We start from the raw sequence: 20892 nt of genomic DNA on the forward strand, positions 1-20892 counted from the left end.
GTTCAAAGTCCGTGCCCGCCTGCTGCTCTTTCCTGGTTATGCAGAAGAGGAACGGCGTGGTGCCCCCCAGCTCCCAGGAGAGAAAGGAGCCAAGCTCCGTGGAAATGTCGGGGTGGGGCGAGATCCCGGGGACAACCTGGTCGCAGTACAGTCATAGGCACCCTCGAGAAGGCCGGTCCAAGCCGGAAGGCAGTGAAGTTGGCTTCCGAATCACCCCACAGCTGTGGGTTCACTCGCATGGACAGCTGGGCCGCGGCGGGGGTTGCGGGCTCCCCCAGCCCAGCAGTGGTTCGTTCCGGACGCCCCTCCCCGCGCGGCGGTGCTGCGGCCCGCCCCACTTCCGCTTATTGCTGGGCCCGACATCCGGTGTCCGCCCGCCCTCCGCTCCCCGCCGCCGCCGTGATGCTGTCCCGGTCTCGCTGCGTGTCCCGGGCATTCAGCCGCTCGCTCTCCGCCTTCCAGAAGGTACGGCTCGGCCGGGCCGGGCCGGGGCCTCGGCGGGCGAGAAGCCCACCGGTGGGCAGACGGGCTGCTGGGGCGCAGAGGTGCAGCGCGCCGGCCAGGCCGGGCACCAAGGGCACCGGGACGCAGAGGCCGCGGGCTGGGTGGCCTAGGGCTGCTGTTGCCCTCGGAGCCAGGTTGCGGAGCCCAGCGGCCCCTCGCTTTCCCGAGGCCACCGGCGCATCGTCCCTGCTCTACCCCACCCTGCGAGCCGGGGCTGAGGAGACGCCTAGAGCCGTGCCCGCCCCGGCACGAGCTTCAGAGTTTGGGAGGAGGCGCCGTGGAGTCCCTCCCTTCTCTTCTGTTAGATTCAGTGGGTATTCACTCTCGGCGGGAAGTTGAGATGCTTGGCAGGCCTAGTGTGCTGAGTCTGAGAGCTGTGGACATTGCTTTTACTAGTTGGAATCAGGACCTTCACCTGCTACGAGCATTTGGACAGCTTTGAGTATTTAAGAGAAAAAGCTGTTTCTTCCCTTCTTTCGTCTTGGGTGACGTCCATAATGTCTTCTTTCTCAACAGGGGAACTGCCCTCTAGGGAGACGTTCCCTGCCTGGTAAGTTCTGCCGTCGCTGTCATCTAAAATGCTCTCCTCCTGGGCAGAGTGTGTGAGGAATCGGGCTGCCTGAGTGTCTCCGCCCATTGCTCAGACACATAGGCATGAAACAAGAGGTTATTTAGTAATAACAGCGCTCATTGACTCGTTTAGTACATAATAACAAAGTTTCTACTGTATCCATGTCAGGGCTACAGCAGTTGAAGGTTCTTGTCCTCTTGGAGCTTATAGTCTCGTGGAAAAAACAAAGTAAATTGTCAAGCAAATTAGTCATCACAGATTTTGGTTAAATGCCGAGTAGAAAGCAGAAGAAGGTGGCAGCAGACTCCTCTACGACAGATGACTTTAAAGCTGTGCCGGGAAGAGCAGGAAGAGGAAAGGGAATGGCATGTACAAAGTCCCTGAGGAAGGAATTTAGCGGTGCTTTGGAACTGGGAGGAAAAAAAAAGTGATTTGGCCAGAGCATTTTGGTTAAGGGAGAGAGCGGCGTGAAATAGAAGACGGTACAGAGACCACGGGAAGGAATTTCGGTTTTACTCCAATAATTTCTTATACACCTGGAATATTTGTTGAATGAGTCAATCTTATTGTGGGCTTTCTGTGCATTTTTAGTTAATCATTAAGGAATATTACTAGAAGTACTGTTTTACAAATGCAGAACTCAGGGCTCAGAGAGTTTAAGTGCCTTGACCAAGGTCACCCAGCCAGGTTCCCCTGACTCCTCAGCCTGACTCATGTACTCAGCAGACGATTTATTGAGTTCTTACTATGTGTCAGGCACTGTGCTTGGTGACAGAAACACAGGTGGTCTCTCTCTGCCCTCAAGGATCTTACATGCTAGCTGCGGAAAGAGCAGGTGTATTTTTATTCACACATAGGGATGTACTTACTTTGTGATTATTGTGAAGGAGAAGTGCAGGGTGTGGTGAGAGGGTGGGATGATGTAGCTCAGCTGGGGAAGGTGGAGCGTGTGGTGGGAGTGTCAGTTAAGGCATCTGCAAAGAATTAACATTTAAGCCAAGCGCTGAGGAGTACATAGGAGTTATCCAAGAGAATGATATTTCAGGGAAAATGAATTTCTCGTGCAAAGGTTTTCAGGCTGGAAATGACCTGACTGGTCATGGAAGTGGGAAGGAACCTGTCTGGCTGGAAACAGCCTTGTGCTGGGGTTTGCACTGTGACTCAGGGCTTCACCTCGGACCAGTGGAAGCCACACTTATACATAAAATGGGAGTCAAGGCAGGTGGTTGTTCCTCTTCAGAGGGTGGTGAGACACGAAAATCAAAATCAGGTCATTATGTGAAGGCTTTTTATCAACCCTAAAACACAGTACAAATGAAACTTGTTGTAGGATGAACCCTAGGTTGGACTCAGGGTTCCAAGAATCAGCATGGGTCACTGGCTGTTCTAGGTCAGAGACATGCTGTTATATTTGGAATTTGTGCTGTAGGGGTAGTCTTTGGCTGCTGGACATAGAGGTGACTTGACTCAAACCCTGGAGATGTTTGTGGGGAGGTGGGCACAAGAGAGAGCTGTCTCATTCCGTGTCTCCTGAACCACTGGTTCAGAACAGGTTGTTAATGATTGGGAAAAAAAATGAAAGAATATTTTCAAGTGAGGCTGCTGTTGTAATTAGTTAGTAGTCAGGGAAGTGCAATCATCTGTGATAAGGATGGTGAAGCAGAATGGGACTCCCACCTGTTGAGTGTTAGCAGACCAGACTTCAGGGAGACGTAAACTGAAAGGAGGGATAATGATTTGCTCAGTTTTAGGACAAGCTGGAGAGTGTAGGCCTAAAGTAGTCCAGTCTTTGCTACTAGGGTTTAGGTAGTGAGGCTTCCAGCCCAGTGCATTTTAAGTAACTAGGGAAACAAATCCAGGCCAAGCATTCCCGCTGCTTCGAAGATTGGGCTTTGTGTAGTTACAGGATTAGCTAATACGTATCCTTCTCAAGCTTCAGTGTATTTGAAGACTTTGGGAGTAGAGACATTTTATTAGGAAAACTTATTGGGGTAATGAAAATTTATGAATTTAAGGTAAATAAGATAAAACTGTTTCAGGCTATGGCCTTAGAATTCTCCTCAACCACATACCCACTCGCAGCCCCACTTATACATTGCTCTGCCATTATGGTTACTTTGGTGGAGAAGTTGAAGAAGCAGGACTGTGATAAAGACTATATTGTTGCCTGTAGTTGATCCTGCTCTGTTTCAGAGTTAGGGGGTGAACAGACTCCTTTCCCTCCCCAGCTGGTGTCCTGTATAAGAGTGGTTGGTTAAGAGTTGTTTTGTTTCTTACAGGGGTCTCCTTATGTCAGGGACCAGGTTCCCCTGACAGCAGGAAGATTGTGTAAGTATCACTGGGGAGTACAGTTGTGTGGCCATGGGGTATTTACAATACCATTTCTACATTTGACCATTCGCTTTCTTCACTGGCTTTCAGGGCTAGAAATCTAGGTGGTCGTGTTGAGTCCTCAGACCTAACCTTGATGTTAATCTATGACATGTGATGTACCTTGAGCTTAAGCCCTATGTCAAGTGCTGGATCAGGAGTGTGCCTATCCTGAGGTGTTTAGGTCATAATGAAAGTGAAGTTGGGACCCTCTTTTTATGGTTAATAGGTATAGAAGGGTGCTCCTAAACAGTATTCTGGTCAGATACAAGAGCAGTGAAGGGCTGGAAGGGACACTTATTGTGGAGATTGAGAGCATCCTCTTAATTACTCATTTTTGAAACAGTGAAAGCAACAGGCTAGTCGATTGAATCCTGGGACTTGGACTAGCTGAGAGGGAGTGCTATTGTTGCATAATACAACTGGAGGAAAGTCACCCATGTGTGTTTCAGATTAACTTCTGCTTATGAATGTTGCTTAATGCTACTTTGCCTTCCAAGTATTTTCAATGTGGTGGTAAGAGGATGCTCTCTAGTTACCTAGTAAATAGCTATCAAGCTATTTTCTCTGCAGAGAAAAATCTTAAAAATGAAGGGTCAGCAGATTAGCTCCTTTACTGTGCTTTACAGTGGGGTTATTTTTTATTTTTGAGAAGATGATGCACTCAGTACTAGAAGTATGAATTCCTGTTATTTTTAGAGGGCAGTTTGGCATTCATAAGTCTTTGAACTGTATATACTTTTTGATCTAGCAATTCCATTTCTAGGAATCTACACCGAGGTCCTGCTCTACTCAGATTTCTCTCAGAGCAGCAGACAGCAGGGGCTGGTTAAAGATTGCCATGTTAGCATGTTTGCACTAGGATATGTGAGGAAAAGCAACTTGCAAAATGGTTCCATTCCTACTGTCTGGTACAATACCATTATAAATGTCCTTTTTGCTACTTCCAAATATTCTGCAATGAACATCTAATACTTTTAAAATTGGAAAAAATATTTAGAGAAATTAAAAATGTGCTACTCATCTGTAATTTGAATGAAAATTTGAACAACAAATCTCCGTGCAATAAATACAACAAAGAACTATTTGAAAGTAAATTATTTTTTAAAATCCTAACTTTGAGTGAGATTACACATTGGATTAGGCTGTCACCCAAATCTAATAACTTTTTGAGTTGTGTATTTTTTTCTGTAAGATACCCCCTTTATTTTAAATATCTTTTATTGTAAAACTGGTTTTAGCTTTGTTTTTGTTTAATAGGTTATAAATCTGTGTGATTTAAAAGTACAAAGTGTCCCTGAAGCCCGTGTCCCGCAGCGCCACCACATTCCTCTTCCCAGGGACAGCCCGTGCCCCCGGCCCTGGGTGCCCTCCCAGAGGGGTCGCCGCGTTTGCAGGTTCTGCGCTGGCCCTTGCCCCTGTGCCCCTGTGCCGCCTGTGGTTATAAACGCTACACAGGACACTTTGTGTTCTGTGTTGTTTTATAACATACGTTTTTCCTTGATTCTACATAGAACTTACAGTTATTTTGACATTATAAAGGTAAAAATACCACAAGGCAACCTAAGTCTTGTTTTACTCTCCTACTGTAGGGGGTGCTTGGTATAGAATATTCACGCAGCCCTGAAATGTGGGGCGTGCAAGCCCCTCAGGCTCCGCAGAGGTAACCGCTGCTAGTGCTTTCCTGCACACACAGGGTTCTCGTTCTCTGGCTTCCGTTATGTAAAGTTAGTGCCGTATCAAAAAAATACCTTGGTCTTTTGAGGTTCCTCTTTTTTTTAAGCATTTTTAATTTAATTATTGTTCAACTACAGTTTTGTCTTTTACTCCCATCCTAGCCCCCCCCTTCCTCGTTAATGAGTCCATTCATTAGTATGCCACATGAGGGTTTTTTGCCTAACAATACCTGTTTTTTCATGCTAACTGCCTCATCTCACTGCTTTATCGAATGTAAATCAGCAATCCTATGGACAGAAATTCCATTGGATGTGGCACAAAGGCATGCAATTTCTCTTACCTGGATTTAGTTCAGAAAAAACCTAATCAGAAAGTTAAGTCCTTTCGATGAGTGTGCAAAGGACCAAGGCGCTTATCTTTTTCCTCAAAACGTAAGTCTTTGGGGGAGCTGGCATTTCACTGCCCAGTGGGGTCCTGATCTCAGACAGTGAGCTCCCTGCGTAGAGCACTCGGGTCATCCTGGCTTTCTCCAGACCTGCCAAGGCAGCTGCTTGGGGGACGTGGCCTGGTGAAGTTCCCCCAGGGGCACTGATGGGCAGCCCCAGTCAAGAATTACTGATTTAATGGGAAAGCGATCCATGGTGCCTCAAATGTGAGTGGTTCACTTGCTAAAGGAGTTTACTTTTATGTTTCTTTTATAGCATTAACAATAGTAGTGTCTTCAGCATTCGCTTCTTCAGAACTACAGCTGTGTGCAGTAAGTACCTGCCTTCAGCTCTGCCTTCTTGGGAGTGGAGTTTTAATGGGAAGAGCCAACAATTGTCTGAGCTTAATTAAAGAAAAAAAATTAAGGAAAAAGAATATGGATTACATGTGATTTTTCTGTTTTGCTCTTTTCCTAGAGGATGATGTGATTACAGTCAAAACCCCAGCGTTTGCAGAGTCTGTCACAGAAGGGGATGTCAGGTGGGAGAAAGGTGAGATTCGAGCCCTCTCACTTCAGTTTCAGTGCTTTCTAAAAGTCCCCTCTTACCGCCGCTCCCCACCCCCACCGTAATCAGTGGAACCTGTGGCTCCACCCTTTTCTTTAGAGCAGCCAGTGAGCTCACTCCTGGCCCTGTAGGAAAGGGGTCTTATCCCTGCCACAGTGGATGTCGTGGCTGCTGGAGGCCCCCTGACAGGTAGCCTTTGACTGTCTTTTCAGCTGTTGGAGACACAGTTGCAGAAGATGAAGTGGTTTGCGAGATTGAGACTGACAAGGTAGGCTTGTCCTATATCAGTGCCAATTTTTTATGGTCTCCCCTTGCTTCCTTAAGCAAACGAAAGAAACAGGGACCTGTTTAAAGAGAATTTAACTGGCTCTAAACACAGTTGTACTAATGTTGGAATAGCTCATTAAAATTTTAAGAAGCTTTAAAAGCTTAATTTTAGATTGGTCAGTAATTTTTAAACTTCTCATCTCATAGCATACATAAACTACTTACTAAAATTCTGCAACACAGCAAAAAATATATTTTTGGCTGATCTGACAAAATAGGTATTACTTAGATTTGTTTGCACTGGATGGCTATTGCCGTGTTGGCTGTCGTCATTTTTTTATTCGACAGTCTGAGGGAAAAGAGGTCCGTGCCCTGACGGTGCATGTTCAGAAACCCCTGCAGTACGCCGACCCAGAACCGCTTCTCCGGGTGTGAGCACCTGATTCTCCAGTGGTGGTTTTGTAGCTCTGTGCGCACGTCCGTGCGGTTTGTTGCCAGCTGTTTTTCAGGTACCACCTGGAAACTCGTGGACCGAATGCCGCTTTAATGCTTCTGAGAAAGGACAGAAAGGGTGAATCCTCACAGTAGCATTGACTTGTCACACTCTTACTCTGACAGCGCGGCCTTCGTATTTCTGTGCGCACGGTCCTGTACATCTGTGTTTGCAACTCTTGTGCCTCCTGTTTGAGATTCTGTACAATTAACTTTGTGATGCTGAGTAAAAATGTGGACTCTCACTCCATCTCTTTCTTTTCCAGACGTCCGTGCAGGTTCCATCACCAGCAAACGGTGTTATTGAAGCCCTGTTGGTGCCTGACGGGGGGAAAGTAGAAGGAGGCACTCCCCTTTTTACACTCAGGAAAACTGGCGGTAAAGAAATCCTCCCGGTCGGCAGGGGCTTCACTGTGGCCCTTTGGGACTGGGGCTGAGCACGGTGTACGAGTTAAAGCCTCAGTACCTTGGAGACAGTTTGCTGTTCCAGCTGCTCTTAGTTGAGGGAAAAAGAGGGGCAATACTTACATAATGTGAACTTTACATGTCAACTTATAGTAGAAAAAGGTATTAAACCTCCTAACACTGTTCTTTCCATGTATATTTCTTACACTAGACCTTTTTTTGAAGATACGATAGAAATCAAGATTCTGAACAACTATAAAGGACACATGGACAAAAACAAAGGGGGGTGGAAATGGGAGGGAGATGGGGGGAGGCAGAAAACTAACAACAATCAAATTCAAAAGTATTAATTTTAAAAAAAGCTGACAGGGAAAAAATAAAAATAAATGAGAGGAATGTAATCAAAACAACAACAAAAAATGAAGATTCTAAACACAGGGTTTTTTTTCTCCTCAACCTTGGCATCAGAATCACATGGAGACTTTAAAAATAATGCAAATGCCCAGATTCCACGGTCCAGGGAGTCTGATATATTAAATCCGAGGTTACAAGATGTTACCTGCTGCAGCTCTGTGCACGCGTGGGCCTGTGTTCTGATGCTTCCTGAGGGTTTCTGATCCGCAGCCAGTGCTGGGAGCCACTGTTTCTAAAGCGCGAAGAAGCAGTGTTTCACGTCTGCTGTGGGGAATTCAGTGCAGTGTTGTTACGTCTGTTCTCATTACATTTCTAAGGAGGGTTGCTATTTCTCTGGGGAGGAAATGAATTTGTACTGGACCTTATAGTCAGCATTAGAGGATAGAAAAGAAAATATTTTTTTTTTCTGATTTTCAATTAAAGGCTGTTACTACTAAAGTTTATTTCTGTTTCGTTGTTAAAATATATAGCAGAGAGATGGTAGGTGGCGTCATTGGGATTGGTCAGGGCCATGCAGAGACCCAGAATGGCAAGAACCTGCAGCACAAGGACTAGAAGGCTAGGGAAGAGGATTGATTCTTCAGTTGAAGAGTTTCATTTTCTGATTGTTTATGCCTTTAAAGAAGTTCTAATTTAGATATAAGACCAGATATAATATCCAGGTGGAAAAAATCAAACTCATTTGACCTTGTGAGTTTATTACTTGACCGCCTTGTTGGTTTAGGAGAGTCATCCTGGACGAAATGCTCTGAGCTCGTGAAGTCTAGACGAGCCCTTGATTCTTTCCCAGGGGTGCCTGACCTGTGGCCCACATGTGGCTCAGGAGGGCTGTGAATGCGGCCCAGCACAAAACTGTGAATTTACCTAAAACGTTATGAGATTTTTTTTTATTACGTGTCACAGTGTATTTAATGTGTGGCCCAAGACAGTTCCTCTGCTTCCAGTGTGGCCCTGAGACTCCAAAAGCTTAGACTCCCCTGAACCTTTGTTTTTTAATAGTTAAGAATATTATTCCACGTCTGATGTTAATATAGAAGATAAGACTCAGTATTACCTTAATTAGAAATGTTATTTCTATGTAAGAATTTGGAACATCTTAGGTGGCCTGGGTTTGCTTTGAAAGTACTGCTGAATTTGGTGCTGAGTTAGGTATTTGTGACTTTGGGCAGGCAGCTGGTTTAGTTAACCTGACGTAGGGCATCTCGGAGCCCTGGGGAATAGAAGAATGGTGCCTTAGATCGCTGCATGTCGTGATGCCTTGCCTATATAGCAGATACCCAAGAAGCTTTGTTAATTGATTGGAGATAGAGCTGCTGCTGCTAAATTCTGCTTAGTATCTGATTTTTCCATTCCAGACACTGCCAACGGCAACTGCTTTTCTTTGTTTTCCAGCTGCTCCTGCTAAGGCCATGCCAGCCGAAGCCCCTGCTGCTGCAGCCCCAAAAGCAGAACCTGTAGCAGCAGCAGTTCCTCCTCCCTCTGCAGCATCCATCCCCACTCAGATGCCACCGGTGCCCTCGCCCTCACAGCCTCCTGCCAGCAAACCAGGTAAGCTTCCACCTCCCGCGCGACTTTACGTGGGAGAAGAGCGGTCTCAGCGAATGTCATGTTTCCTCACAGGGCGAAGTCGGGGACTAATTATGGCTCTGAACAGGCTCTGTTGGCTGCTCTGTAGACAGAACTATAAGCTTCGTATCAGAACACCTGGGTTCACGTCCCAGCTGTCTGTTTACAGCTCTGTGACTTTTGTCTGGTTACTTAACTGCTCGGAGCGGGTTGTTCAAGTGTTCAGTGGGAACGGCACCAGCACACCTCCGAATGTCTCGAGGGTTAGGTGGCAGTGCCGTAGGAAAGCACAGGCACGTGCTCGGTACACGGTCCTCGCATTTTCTGATGCAGCCATATCCACCCTGCTCTTACATTTTCAGTGTCTGCAGTAAAACCCGCTGCCGCTCGTCCAGTAGCTGAGCCAGGAGCTGGTAAAGGTCTGCGTTCAGAACACCGGGTAAGCCTGTGAGGACCACCTCAGGAAAGAGGCGGGGGCACCGTGCTGGGATCAGTGGAGTGTGGCTGTGGTAGTGCCCACCTTTGAATGGCTGGCTGCTTGTTCTCTTGACCTTGACAAGGAACTGAGTCTGGGGAGTGACTTGTTCACGGCCGTGAGCTGTCCGGTGACACGACTAGGACCTCAGTGAGCCCTTGTCCAGTGGTTTTTCCCAGTATGTCGAGCTACCACTGATATGTCCTGGGGCAGCAAAACATTTGCAGGGATGGTAGCTCAGTACCGTGGCAGGGAGGGGTGCGTTAGCACCCTTCAGAGAAGTGGTTTAGTGAGCTCCGTCCCTGCGCTTCCGGACCACCTCGCTGAGGGCTGCACAGTAGCAGTGGCTGTCGGGGGCAGACATAAAACCTCAAGGAAGTATGGTCAGGAGTGTGGGTTCCTCTGCCGGAGAACGCTGTGGCCTCAAAAGTTTATTGCTTGTGAGTTTCCATACCACAAGTGGCTATTCTCATGCAAGTCTTTTAACACTAGAAATTGTGCTTTCTGTAGTGATTCCTGGGTTGACTAGCTCTACACCACACTCTTCCTTTTCATAAATTGGTTTGGTTTTAAATCAGACCATTTCTTGGGTCTCCATTCTTGGTCAGACTTTAAGCACATCCGGAGCAAGGGCACCAGAAAGAGGAAGCCTGGGGCTCTTGTGTGACTAGGGTGTTAATAATCCTGACCATCCACTCCTGACAGGTGGGGACTCCCGCAGACTCAGTGGGGAGTGCTCGATCCAAAGAGACCCAGATTGCCCAGACTTGTCCTCCTCTGACTTTCAGGAGAAAATGAACAGGATGCGGCAGCGCATTGCCCAGCGTCTGAAGGAAGCCCAGAACACGTGTGCGATGCTGACGACTTTTAACGAGATCGACATGAGGTGAGAGCTCCGGTCCTCTTATCCCTCCTCCCTCCATTATTGTCACCGAGCACATGCTCATTAGTGTTAGAGGAGTAGAGGGAGAGAGAGAAACGGGGATTGGTTGTCCCTTGTCCGTGCTCCAACTGGGGACCAAGCCCACAACTTAGGTATGTGCCCTGACTGGGAATTGAACCGGGACCTTTCGGTTTACAGGACAACGCTCCAACCAATTGAGCCACACCGGTGAGGGCCATACCCTTTTTTCTGGAGAATACTTTGAACTTGCCCCAGTCCCCACCTAGTGCTAATCCCAAAACTGACTTAACGGGGAGAGGTGCTTACTGCTTTGTATTGCTTGTTGACTTAAACAGAGTGACCCGCTGGTTCATTCTCAGACTGTTAATAATACTACACACACACACACACACACACACACACCACACCCCCCACACCTCCCCGTCTCCTCTGTGACTTAAAAAGCTCCGCTTTTTAGACTTTTACATCTGAGTCTTGTGATTTCTGATAAATGAAGTAGTATTAGTCTTCAACCCTGACGACTAGTACTAAGGTGCCAAATAGAGGCAGGGCCACCAGGCCAACAAGTCTGGTGCCTGCCCGTTGGGATGGAGAACGGCTGGGCAGTGCCCAGAGCCAGGGCGCCCCACCTGGCTTCTTCCTTACAGTGACTGCGCCCCGGCATGTTCCTGCAAGACTCAGTTGTGTGGATGAAAAGGCACGGGCTTGTGTTACCTTTCTTCTTTCCCAGCTTTGGTACTGAAATGGAGAACAGGTTGTATTTTTTTTTAAAGATTTTATTTATGTATTTTTTTAGAGGGATGGGGAGGGAGGGAGAAAGAAGGGGAGAGAAATACCAATGTGTGGTTGCCTCTTGTGCACCCACTACTGGGAACCTGGCCTGCAACCCAGGCATGTGCCCTGACAGGGAATCGAACCAGCGACCCTTTGGTTTGCAGGCCAGTGCTCAATCCACTGAGCCACACCAGCCAGGGCACAAGTTGCATTTTTAAAGGAAACCTCAGGAAACGAACTGACGGGACTAATTCAGTCTGGTGGGTCCTCGGATAAAATTTCATTCAACATGGTTTTGACGTTAGTGAGATGCCAGAGGAACTCTTATTGATGATAAAATTGGTCTTATTGTATGTTGTTTCACTTGAAGTTGCAACACTTACCAACAGCATTGAGGACTTCCTGTACACTCATTTCTGTAGTAAGCTCACTGTTGACTCGTCTGATTTCTTCAGGATTTTGATGTTTACAATCACCAACATTCTAGGGAAGAGAAGGTAGTTAAATTTAAATGTTTTGGAGCATTTACTATGTACAAGATGTTAAATATATTTGAGGAGGATACAAAGACAAGCTAAAAGAGCCCCTACCCTTCCAAGAGCTGACTGTCTAGTGTGGATCAGCACAAGTAAAATCTAGGAAAATAAGTATCAGAAGGGTGCAAGGAGTGTGAAGTGGAAAAGAGAATGGTGTCATTTGTTTTTGAGGCTGGGGGGCTGAGAGAGGGAGGGTAGGTCAGGAGAGGCTTCCTGGAGGAAGGAGAACCACTGGCGTTTTGACACAGGGGACGTTGCGGGCAGTGTCTGCCTACAGACTTGACACAGACCAGAAGGTGCAGGGCCCATCTGAGAGGTCGGCTGTGAGGCTCGTGTGTCGGAAGGGGTGGAATAACAGGAATAGAGTGTACATTTAATTCAGGGGTAAATCATCAGGTTTTTAGGTCATTTCTTCGTTCCTTTTGGTCCTAAGAGTTTAGTCTGCTAATCTACTTTTCACTAGGGAGGTCAGTTTTCCTTTGGAAAGGGACCAGCTTTTGACGGGGTGGGACAGCGGAGCTCAGGAAGGAGGGCTCCGTTTCACTGGACGTCATGCATTCTGTTGTGAAGCTTCCTGAAAAGACGGGGTGTCGTTCGAGCCAGAGGTCTCTCTCCTGTCTGTAGGATGTAGGGGAGAACCTTGGTTAATGAATCACGAAGTCTGCAGCTTATGTTTCAATGCATTAGGGCCAAATTGTGCACAAATTGAATTGGACTTTGAAATTCTACCCAATATCTTAAGACAAAACATGTAAATATTTGTGGCCTTGAAAAAGATGCATTTGGCTTAACAGCTTTGATTGGAAGGTAGGAGTAATAGTTGGGTCTCCTTTTAGCAGCTAATCGAGGTGTCACCTGATGGCAGCCTGGGGGCGCGCTGCAGTCAGTAATCTGGTTTAAATCGACGCCCTTTGGGTCTTGTGCTGATCAGCTAACCCCCGGGGGCCTCTCTGAGAATCCTTCTCCTCTCCCCGTTGTCCTCCCCTCTGCCTCCAAGGGCAGTGCTCTGAAATAGAAACTACTTAATGACCAGACAGCAGCATCGGGGCAGGTTCGGGAGCAGAGATGTTTATCACTTCTCTCTCCCTCTTCTGCAGCTCTTGTGTCTTGGGAACTGGTAATGTCTTTAGGGTGGTAACCCTAGCACTAAATAAGGTTAGACTCAGGAAAACAAACATTTAAACTCAATCAGCCCCCCTAGGACAACTTCCTTTTTAAGAAACAAAAGGTCTAAAGGGGCGGGGTTAAAGTTGTATCATCTCATCTTTGATGCTAATGTCAAATTAGGTCATTATAGGGAGAAAGGGAGAACTGAGCATTTGGGCCTGAGATGAAGTTAAATTCGATTTCCATCACAGAACTGTATTCCGATAAATACTGAGATTTCTTCCTAAAATGCTGGGAAAGCCATTTCCCACTAACTCTGCAGCAGCACATGTGTGGTGTGTCTGTGGGGAAACCGATCCGGAAGGAACGAAGGCACCTACCGCAGCAGAGGGCTCTGGGGAGGCAACACCGCTGGGGCTCGGAAAGCTGCGGCTCACCCACAGCCACCCGTCTGCACCCCAGGGAAACGCCGCCGTTCAGCTGGTCTTAAGTGCAAGAGCTGTGTCATATTGCACGCATGTGAATCCTGGTGCCCAGCACTGACCCTCATGGGAAGCGGGGCCCCTATGCCAGGGGAACGGTGGACGGAGCTACTCATTCCGGGGAGGCGAGGAATGCCTCTGCCTGCTTTCCCACAGCCTGAAAGAACCCTGGGTCACCATCCGCGCACGGCTGCGCTGCTTGCGTGGAGCCTGTGCACCTGTGGAGTGTTTGGGGGTGGGTTTTGTTTTCGTAATTAGGAGATGGAAGCAAGTCACAAGGACATAATCAAGTTTGTTGGGGTTTTTTTGGGAAATTCTAATAAGGAATAAAGAGAATATTGCTTATTTTTGTGGGCTTTATACTTAAAAAAGTTTTCAGGATAGATAGCTCATGATTTTAGTGTGGCTGAAAGTCACTTTCTCTTCTAGGATGAGGATGTTGGTGTGCTGTTGTGTCTCTTACGTTGCCTGCCACTGAATGTGTGACTCCAGAATATGAGGAGCCTACGTAGGGCTCAGCCTACCTTAAAGACAGATTGGGCCCAGTTCCTCTGTATCTGGGTTTATTTTGTAAAGGAACAGGGAAGGTTATCGTGTTGACTTCTAGTGGACTATTTCAAATCTTGAACTTTACAGTACAGAGTAAGGGGGGAAACACTTACCCAGTTAGTTGTGTACACAGAGTTGGAAACCAGTAGGAAAGTCAGAGTCAAGGCTTCATTTGTAGTCAGTTTGTTTTGTAATGTGTTTTTGCAGCAATATCCAGGAAATGAGGGCCAGGCACAAAGATGCTTTTCTGAAGAAACATAACCTCAAACTGGGCTTCATGTCGGCATTCGTGAAGGCCTCAGCCTTCGCCTTGCAGGAGCAGCCTATTGTGAACGCAGGTGAGTCTGTGGCAGCCAGCAGCACGGGGGCCCTGGGAGGTGTGCGCATGAGCACAGACCTGCTGCCACGCAGACGTGAGGACGGGGGTCAGCGGACCAAGGCTTCTGATTTCATACCTGTGAAAACCTGAGTGTCTTCCCAGGGATTCCTCATTTCACCTTCCTGAAATAGCATCGTAATTACTTGGTCCCTGATAAGTGGATGGGAGGATTTCTCTTCCCACTGCACAGTTTGGAAGTTTTCCAGGCCTCTCCCAGCAGGGTGCAAGCTCATGTTCTGTGTGGCGCTCACCTTCCCGAGGGCTCTGTTGTCTTGGGGCGTGGCTTCCACACTTGACATAGGCTCTCCAGGGTGACCTTTGATTTCTGGTTGATGGGCCTCACTGGGGGGAGCTTGGCCTTGGCTCCTCTTTCATGGATTTAGTGTTCATTTTCCTTCTGTTTTACTCATGTACGTCATTGAAATGTTGACCTAACAGGCAGTTCCCTTTCCTACTGAGACAATTCTCTGTTCCCTGGAACATTGAAGAAGGGACATTGACACTTTTGCAGCCTTTAGCAGTGCTGGGTCCCTAAAGACTTAGAGCTAGGAGCACTAGTCCCTTCCATCAACCAATGGGCTCTAGGGAGCTGGAGGGCTGTCTTTGTTTTGCCCATCTTATGTATCGCTTCGTTCCTTTATGCTTCCTGATTGGCTCTGTTCTTCGTGCCTGACTGTATGTGCGGCCATTTCTGAGTTCTGTTGGCCTCTTGGTCACTTTCCATGCTTTCCCTGGGTGTCTTGATCTAACAGTACAACACACACGTTCTGTGGAAAAGATTCCCAAGTCTGTGTTTTTTATGAGCACTAGACCTAAATTTTCAGGTGCCGTTTGCTCTCTCAAGCTGCAGTTTTAAAGCTAGACTACCCTGCATTCTCCTGAACCTCCCAGAAAGAGCTTTCCCTCACGCCTTGTCCCCTTTGTTGAGAGTGGGCAGCTAATGAGTAGCGCCTCCCCACCCCCACTCCGAATTTGCCGTTTGGGGAGCACTTTTTAAACCTAGCTGTTCTCAGCTAAGGGCTGGCTTGTTAACAGGAACTTAGAGTGAACCAGTCGTGTGCAAGCCAGTGCACTGAGCCCTTCTGAGGGCTGCACAGACACAGGTGCTCCTCTGCTCAGGCCCGTCGTTCAGGGCACTCGGGAGCTGTGTTATGATTGGTTAGCATGGGAGTGAGGGGAGTTTGGCGCTTGGAAAATGGTACTTTTCATGCTGATGGGTCAGCCCACAGTGTACCAGGCACTGTGGGTTTTTACTCTATCGACACAAATATTACCTCATCAGCCTAGGCCTCAGGAGTTGTATGTGACATGTGTTTTTTCTCTCGTAGTGATTGACGATGCAGCCAAAGAGGTGGTGTATAGAGATTACATTGACATCAGCGTTGCGGTGGCCACCCCACGGGTATGTTGGGGCAGGAGGGGGGGCGGCTCTAGTGTTAGACTCTCACCTTGTTTGTGTGAAGAGGCAGATACCCAGGCACAGATTATACCTGTAATTATGTCATTTCAGAGAGGAGTTAGTAAAAGAGGAATCTGTTTTTGACCACACCACATTCTTTTAGTGTCAAGCCTAAACATTTTCGACTCTGTTAATTACATTGAGTAATTAAGATATTCTGGTAAGGGAGACCACTGGCTTGAATCAAAGGAGTTATAACCGTGAAGGGTACTCTTAGTTTGCAACTGAAAACAGCTTTTTACTGCCATCAGGGTCTGGTGGTTCCCGTCATCAGGAATGTGGAAACTATGAATTACGCAGACATTGAGCGAACCATCAGTGAACTGGGAGAGAAGGTAAAGTAGAGCGCAGCCCGTGTGCCCGCTGCCGGGGCGGTCAGGGAAGGGAGCCAGGGCCAGGCGGGCTCACCAGGGAGCAGTGCTCAGGGAGCCGGGCCCGGTGTGCTCCGTAAGGAGTGCGGAGCCTCTCACCCCAAGTGCAGATGTCCGGCAGAGCTGAGCATGCTCTCGGGACTGAAGATCTCTCCAGGGAGGCCTGCTGGAAAAGAAAAGGGCCGAGGGCGGCGTGCCTGTCCTCTGGTGGGGCACCGGCTCCAGGCATCGCAGCTGAGCAACTGTCCAGGGGGGCCGGACCTGGACTGTTTATGTCAGACATGAGCCTCTGGACTTCTTTAGGTGAAGAAGCTCAGATGACCTTACATTTCAATCATGAAATATGTTTTCAGGCTCGAAAGAATGAACTTGCCATTGAAGATATGGACGGCGGTACTTTCACCATTAGCAATGGAGGCGTTTTTGGCTCCCTCTTTGGAACACCCATCATCAACCCCCCGCAGTCTGCCATCCTGGGCATGCACGCGATCTTCGACAGGCCGGTGGCTGTGGGAGGCAAGGTAAGAACATCCCTGTCAGTGTCCAGCAGCTCAGCGATGAGACGGAAACCCAACTCAATGCTAAGTGTAAAGGAGTCACTGTAATTTCAGGCATAAGTTTCTTCTCTTAGTTTCTAATTAATAGCGAAGGTGCTGGGTCTCAGATTGTGGTGTGTGGGTCAGCATCATCTGGGAACTTACTAGAAATGCAAATTCTTGGACCCCCCCGTACAGACCTGTTGAAGCAGGAACTACAGATGATTTTGAGGCACATTAAAGTGAGGATGGTTGAGCTAAGAAGGCTTGCCCCTTCATGCAGGACAGTCCTCGGGCTTCGTTCTCCTGGTGCTTCGGGGAGTAAGTAGGGATGCACCTGGAGGCCCAGTCCTTGCCCCTGGGAAACAGAGAACGAGCGTGCAGCGCAGTCCGTGAGCTTCCGCGTGTGGGATGGGGCTCTGAGGTTCTCTGGGAGTCCGGGGAAGGACGTCAGTGGACGTGGAGCCGGCCCTGGGAGCCAAGTCGGGAGGAAAACATTCTCTGGGGCTGTGTTTAGATTCCTTCGTGAATCTGAACATCATAGCTGTCCCCTGAAAATGCTCACACACAACTTTGCATGCAATTTCAGAGAATTTGCAGACCCTAGGTTTAAAAATAACTTTTAAGTTATAACCTTAAAGAAGTAACTATGGCAGCCAGAACTGAAGGGGAAACTTTTCCTGTAGAAAACAGACGAGTAGAGGGCAGAGTGAGTTTAAAAAGGCATTTGTGAGGAGACTCCTGTTTGCTTGGCTGTGCTTGTTTCTAAGCGAAGGAAGTGGAGGGGCTTGGTCTTGAAGCCATAAGTGTCCAGAGGCAACAGCAATAGAGAAGGAACTGGGAGCTTTCTTACGGGCTGTGCTCTTTTTCATCTCCCCACTTCCACGGGGCTTTCCTGCTCCACTGCAGACAGATCTGTGAACCTCTCATCTCTGCAGGTGGAGGTGCGGCCCATGATGTTCGTGGCATTGACCTATGATCACCGGCTAATCGATGGCAGAGAGGCCGTGACTTTCCTTCGCAAAATCAAGGCAGCAGTGGAGGACCCCCGAGTCCTCCTACTGGACCTTTAGGAGGAAGCCGCATACCCGATGCACTGACCACGCAGGAACTGAAAATTAGACTTCTCCCTACCCCCACATGGGTCCCAGTGGCCTGGTGACAGACAGGCACATGCTGCGGGCCTCCAGCAGGAGAGCCGGGGCACTCTGCAACCAGCAGTTCGCAGGTCTTTTCTTGGTGTTCCTACCAGGCTCTCTCCCTCCCTGCTCCCCTCTCTCAACACTCGAATATCTTATTTCCTTAGGCTTGAGGGAGGGAAAGAGCCTGAACGGATGCTCATTAATATGCCTGCCTCTCTTCCATTAGCCCTCTGCAGAGGTAATTTTGCTTCTCCCCTGTGCCAGTATATATATTATAGGGAAACCACTGGGGACCATGTGATTAAGTTTCAGTCATTTGAAAGAGTATTCTCCCAGCACTGCCCAGGAGAGTGCCGTGCCTCCCAAGCTCACAGCAGCCTCTGTCCTGGCCGGGCCATTCTCACCTGATTCCACCTGTGTGGAGGTTACTGACCACTGGCCAAGAGGTGCTGCTTTGCTGCTTCGATGCACCTTCATTCTCAGCTGTCATTGACTTCAAGATGCCTCTTCTACCTCTTCCAGGAAGCACAGGCCAGGGGTCTGGGGCGTTGGCAGTGTCGAGGGGGAGAGGGCAGGTTCTCCCTGAGGTCAGAAGTTGTACATGAGGGAACAGGCCCCAGGCCTGCCCTCACAGACTGTCATAGCCTCACCCCAGGAAGACCCATTCTGGTCCAGTCATGCACGGGGGTGGCTGTGTCATCCCCTCCAGGTTGCTAGGAAGCACTCCAGCGCAGCATTCTCATTTAGAGCTGACTCCAGCACATCTCAGCAGTGAAGGGAGGGCGGGGGACGAGTGAGGGAGGCTGCCTGTGCACTGGCCCAGGACTTGAGTCTTTAATTCCATTGGTGTAAGCACGTGGACTGAAGAGGCTGATCTGCTTCTTCCGGCATCCTGGCCCTTAGGAAGGGGGCCTTAGCTCTTCCTCTGCAGAACACAGGTCTGGGGGAGGACAGACCGTGGTGGAAACCAGCCCCCGGACGCTAGTACACAGACACAGCGATGTCACCTCGGAGGTACTGCCTGCCGGGTCTGGACAGTCACTGGGATTCTTGAAATGTGGTTAAATGCCACCCGTCTTGTCTTGAGTCTTGTTGAAAGCTACCTGTCGAAAGCTACTGGGCTTCACTGCTTTGAGTCCAACTGCATTCAGGCCTGAGGCTGCTGATACTTGACACCAGGAGCCATTTTAATGCAGAGTGCCCTTTTGTACCTTGAGAAGGAGCAAGCCTGGGGGATGGGGTGGAGGGAAGGGATGGGAGCCAGTACTGAGTGCCTGCAGCATCTACTATGTCTTCACTATCAGAACTTGTAACTGAAATATTTAAAGAAACTGATTTTAAATGCAAATTAAAGGGCAAATGTTCTCAAACGGTTCCTGCTGCTGCCACGTTCCTACAGGGGCCATGCGAGTCCCCAGTCCTGACTGCGTTCAAAGCTGCAAAATGCCTTTGGTTACTCTGTCACATGCCAGCCTTTTGAAGGACATTAGCACTAATCTGACAGAACATGGAACTGTGGCTGTCTGCCAGGCAGGCCGGCGTCCTGGCTTCCTTCCAATGAACCCCTCAAGCCTGGCAAGCCAGCTTTGAGGACAGACTGGTTTCCACCTTTGTGAAGCCTCTTCGACCCTTGCGTTTTTGTGGGGCTTGCGTTGTTTCTGGAATGGATTGGGGAGAGGTGGGGCAACTCTTAAAAATTTCACATTTTGGACTGGATTGTCACAGGAACAGCAAGGTGCCCAAGGTCAGTGAGCATCAGAAAGTGGACTGCCTCCGGCAGGCAGGCATGGTGGTCTCCAGGCTGAATGCAGCCCACTCTTTCCCACACGGCCCCTCCCTGCCGGTCTTGCTGCCAGGGATGCCGTTCTGGGTGGGGGTCTGTCACAGAAGCGCAGTGGCTCCCAGGGGCAGAACTAGAGTTGGTAGGTAGGGGAAAAAACTGGGTTCAATGAAAGGAATTCAGGATTTTCTGTTAGGTCCAGGACCTGGTGCCAGGAGCTTAGTTTCCCTAGTAAACCACAGTGGAAGGAGTATCCCTGGTTTTTCAGGATGCAGACTGTACATCGTGTAAGGGCTGGGACCACAGTGTTCAAAATGCAGTCTCGCCAAGTGCCATGTGGTGCGGGGGATGAGGCCCAGAAGTCCCAAAAGCGGCTCCTAGTTGATGCAGCAGACGGTCTGGCCTGACTTAGGGAGTGTAGCCGAAGGAACCACCTTTCAAACAGGCTTCAGAAGGCTCTGACCAGGTCCTGTCATTAACCTCTTTGAAGAGGAACCACCCTCTCTCTCCCGGGTCACCAGGATTAACACTCTTCTTCCCAGGCGTCACGACTCTCTTCCCAGACTGACTTGCCACAAAGCCCAGTGACTGTACATGTGTGTGTCCCCAGTGCTAGCACTTCCCCTTGGGCTCAAAGCTGCTCTGGAGGGCACAGGCTAGCATGAAAGTCCATCACCAGCCCTGCCTCCTACTGATTAGTGGACTCAAGTTCACTGTCAACTCAGGGAGCTTCCCTGGGGGAGCCTTCCTCCCCCTCCCTACAAGGTGGCTCTCATTGTATTAATGAGGCAAGAACAGCATGGATAATGACATCAGGTTTTATTGGGGGCATGGGCAAGCCCCAGGGAAGCCAGGACCATGCCAGGCCATGCTTCTCAGTGTCTGCCCCAGAGTCACACCACCCTCCCTGGAAACATGGGTCCCTACCACCTGGGTTTGAGTGGGACCTACGCAGTGACTGGAGATTAGTGTCAGGGGTGCCACCTGGTGGTGGTGGTGCTGACACACGAGGTAAGGAGTTGGGGGCAGAGGTCTGGTGGAAGTTTCTTAGGTGCCACACCCCAATGACAAGTGAGACCTGAGAGGATAAAGAGTCCCCCCAAACCTGAGGAGGGGATTCTCTTTGGGGGTAGCTACTTA

At 48.8% G+C, this 20892-nt stretch overlaps 1 protein-coding gene across 2 annotated transcripts; it reads left to right on the forward strand.

Annotated features, from left to right (window-relative positions):
- The first annotated feature begins 344 nt into the window (after positions 1–344).
- DLST (dihydrolipoamide S-succinyltransferase) lies at positions 345–19342 on the forward strand. Of its 2 annotated transcripts, XM_037128313.2 has the most exons (16): positions 345–465; positions 1021–1054; positions 3355–3403; positions 5038–5108; positions 5824–5879; positions 6025–6099; positions 6327–6382; positions 7140–7251; positions 9085–9240; positions 9621–9697; positions 10522–10619; positions 14293–14423; positions 15793–15866; positions 16175–16258; positions 16648–16815; positions 17769–19342. In XM_037128313.2, the coding sequence occupies exons 4-16, from the start codon at positions 5074–5076 to the stop codon at positions 17901–17903; spliced, it is 1257 nt and encodes a 418-aa protein (XP_036984208.1). In that variant the 5' UTR covers positions 345–465; positions 1021–1054; positions 3355–3403; positions 5038–5073; the 3' UTR covers positions 17904–19342. The 2 variants fall into 2 exon arrangements, with proteins under 2 accessions (XP_036984208.1, XP_036984200.1); XM_037128305.2 differs by lacking the exon at positions 5038–5108.
- Positions 19343–20892: the final 1550 nt, after the last annotated feature.

This window comes from Artibeus jamaicensis, unplaced genomic scaffold, assembly GCF_021234435.1.
Source record: "Artibeus jamaicensis isolate MK-2021 breed Jamaican fruit bat unplaced genomic scaffold, CSHL_Jam_final contig_851, whole genome shotgun sequence".
NCBI lineage: Eukaryota > Metazoa > Chordata > Mammalia > Chiroptera > Phyllostomidae > Artibeus > Artibeus jamaicensis.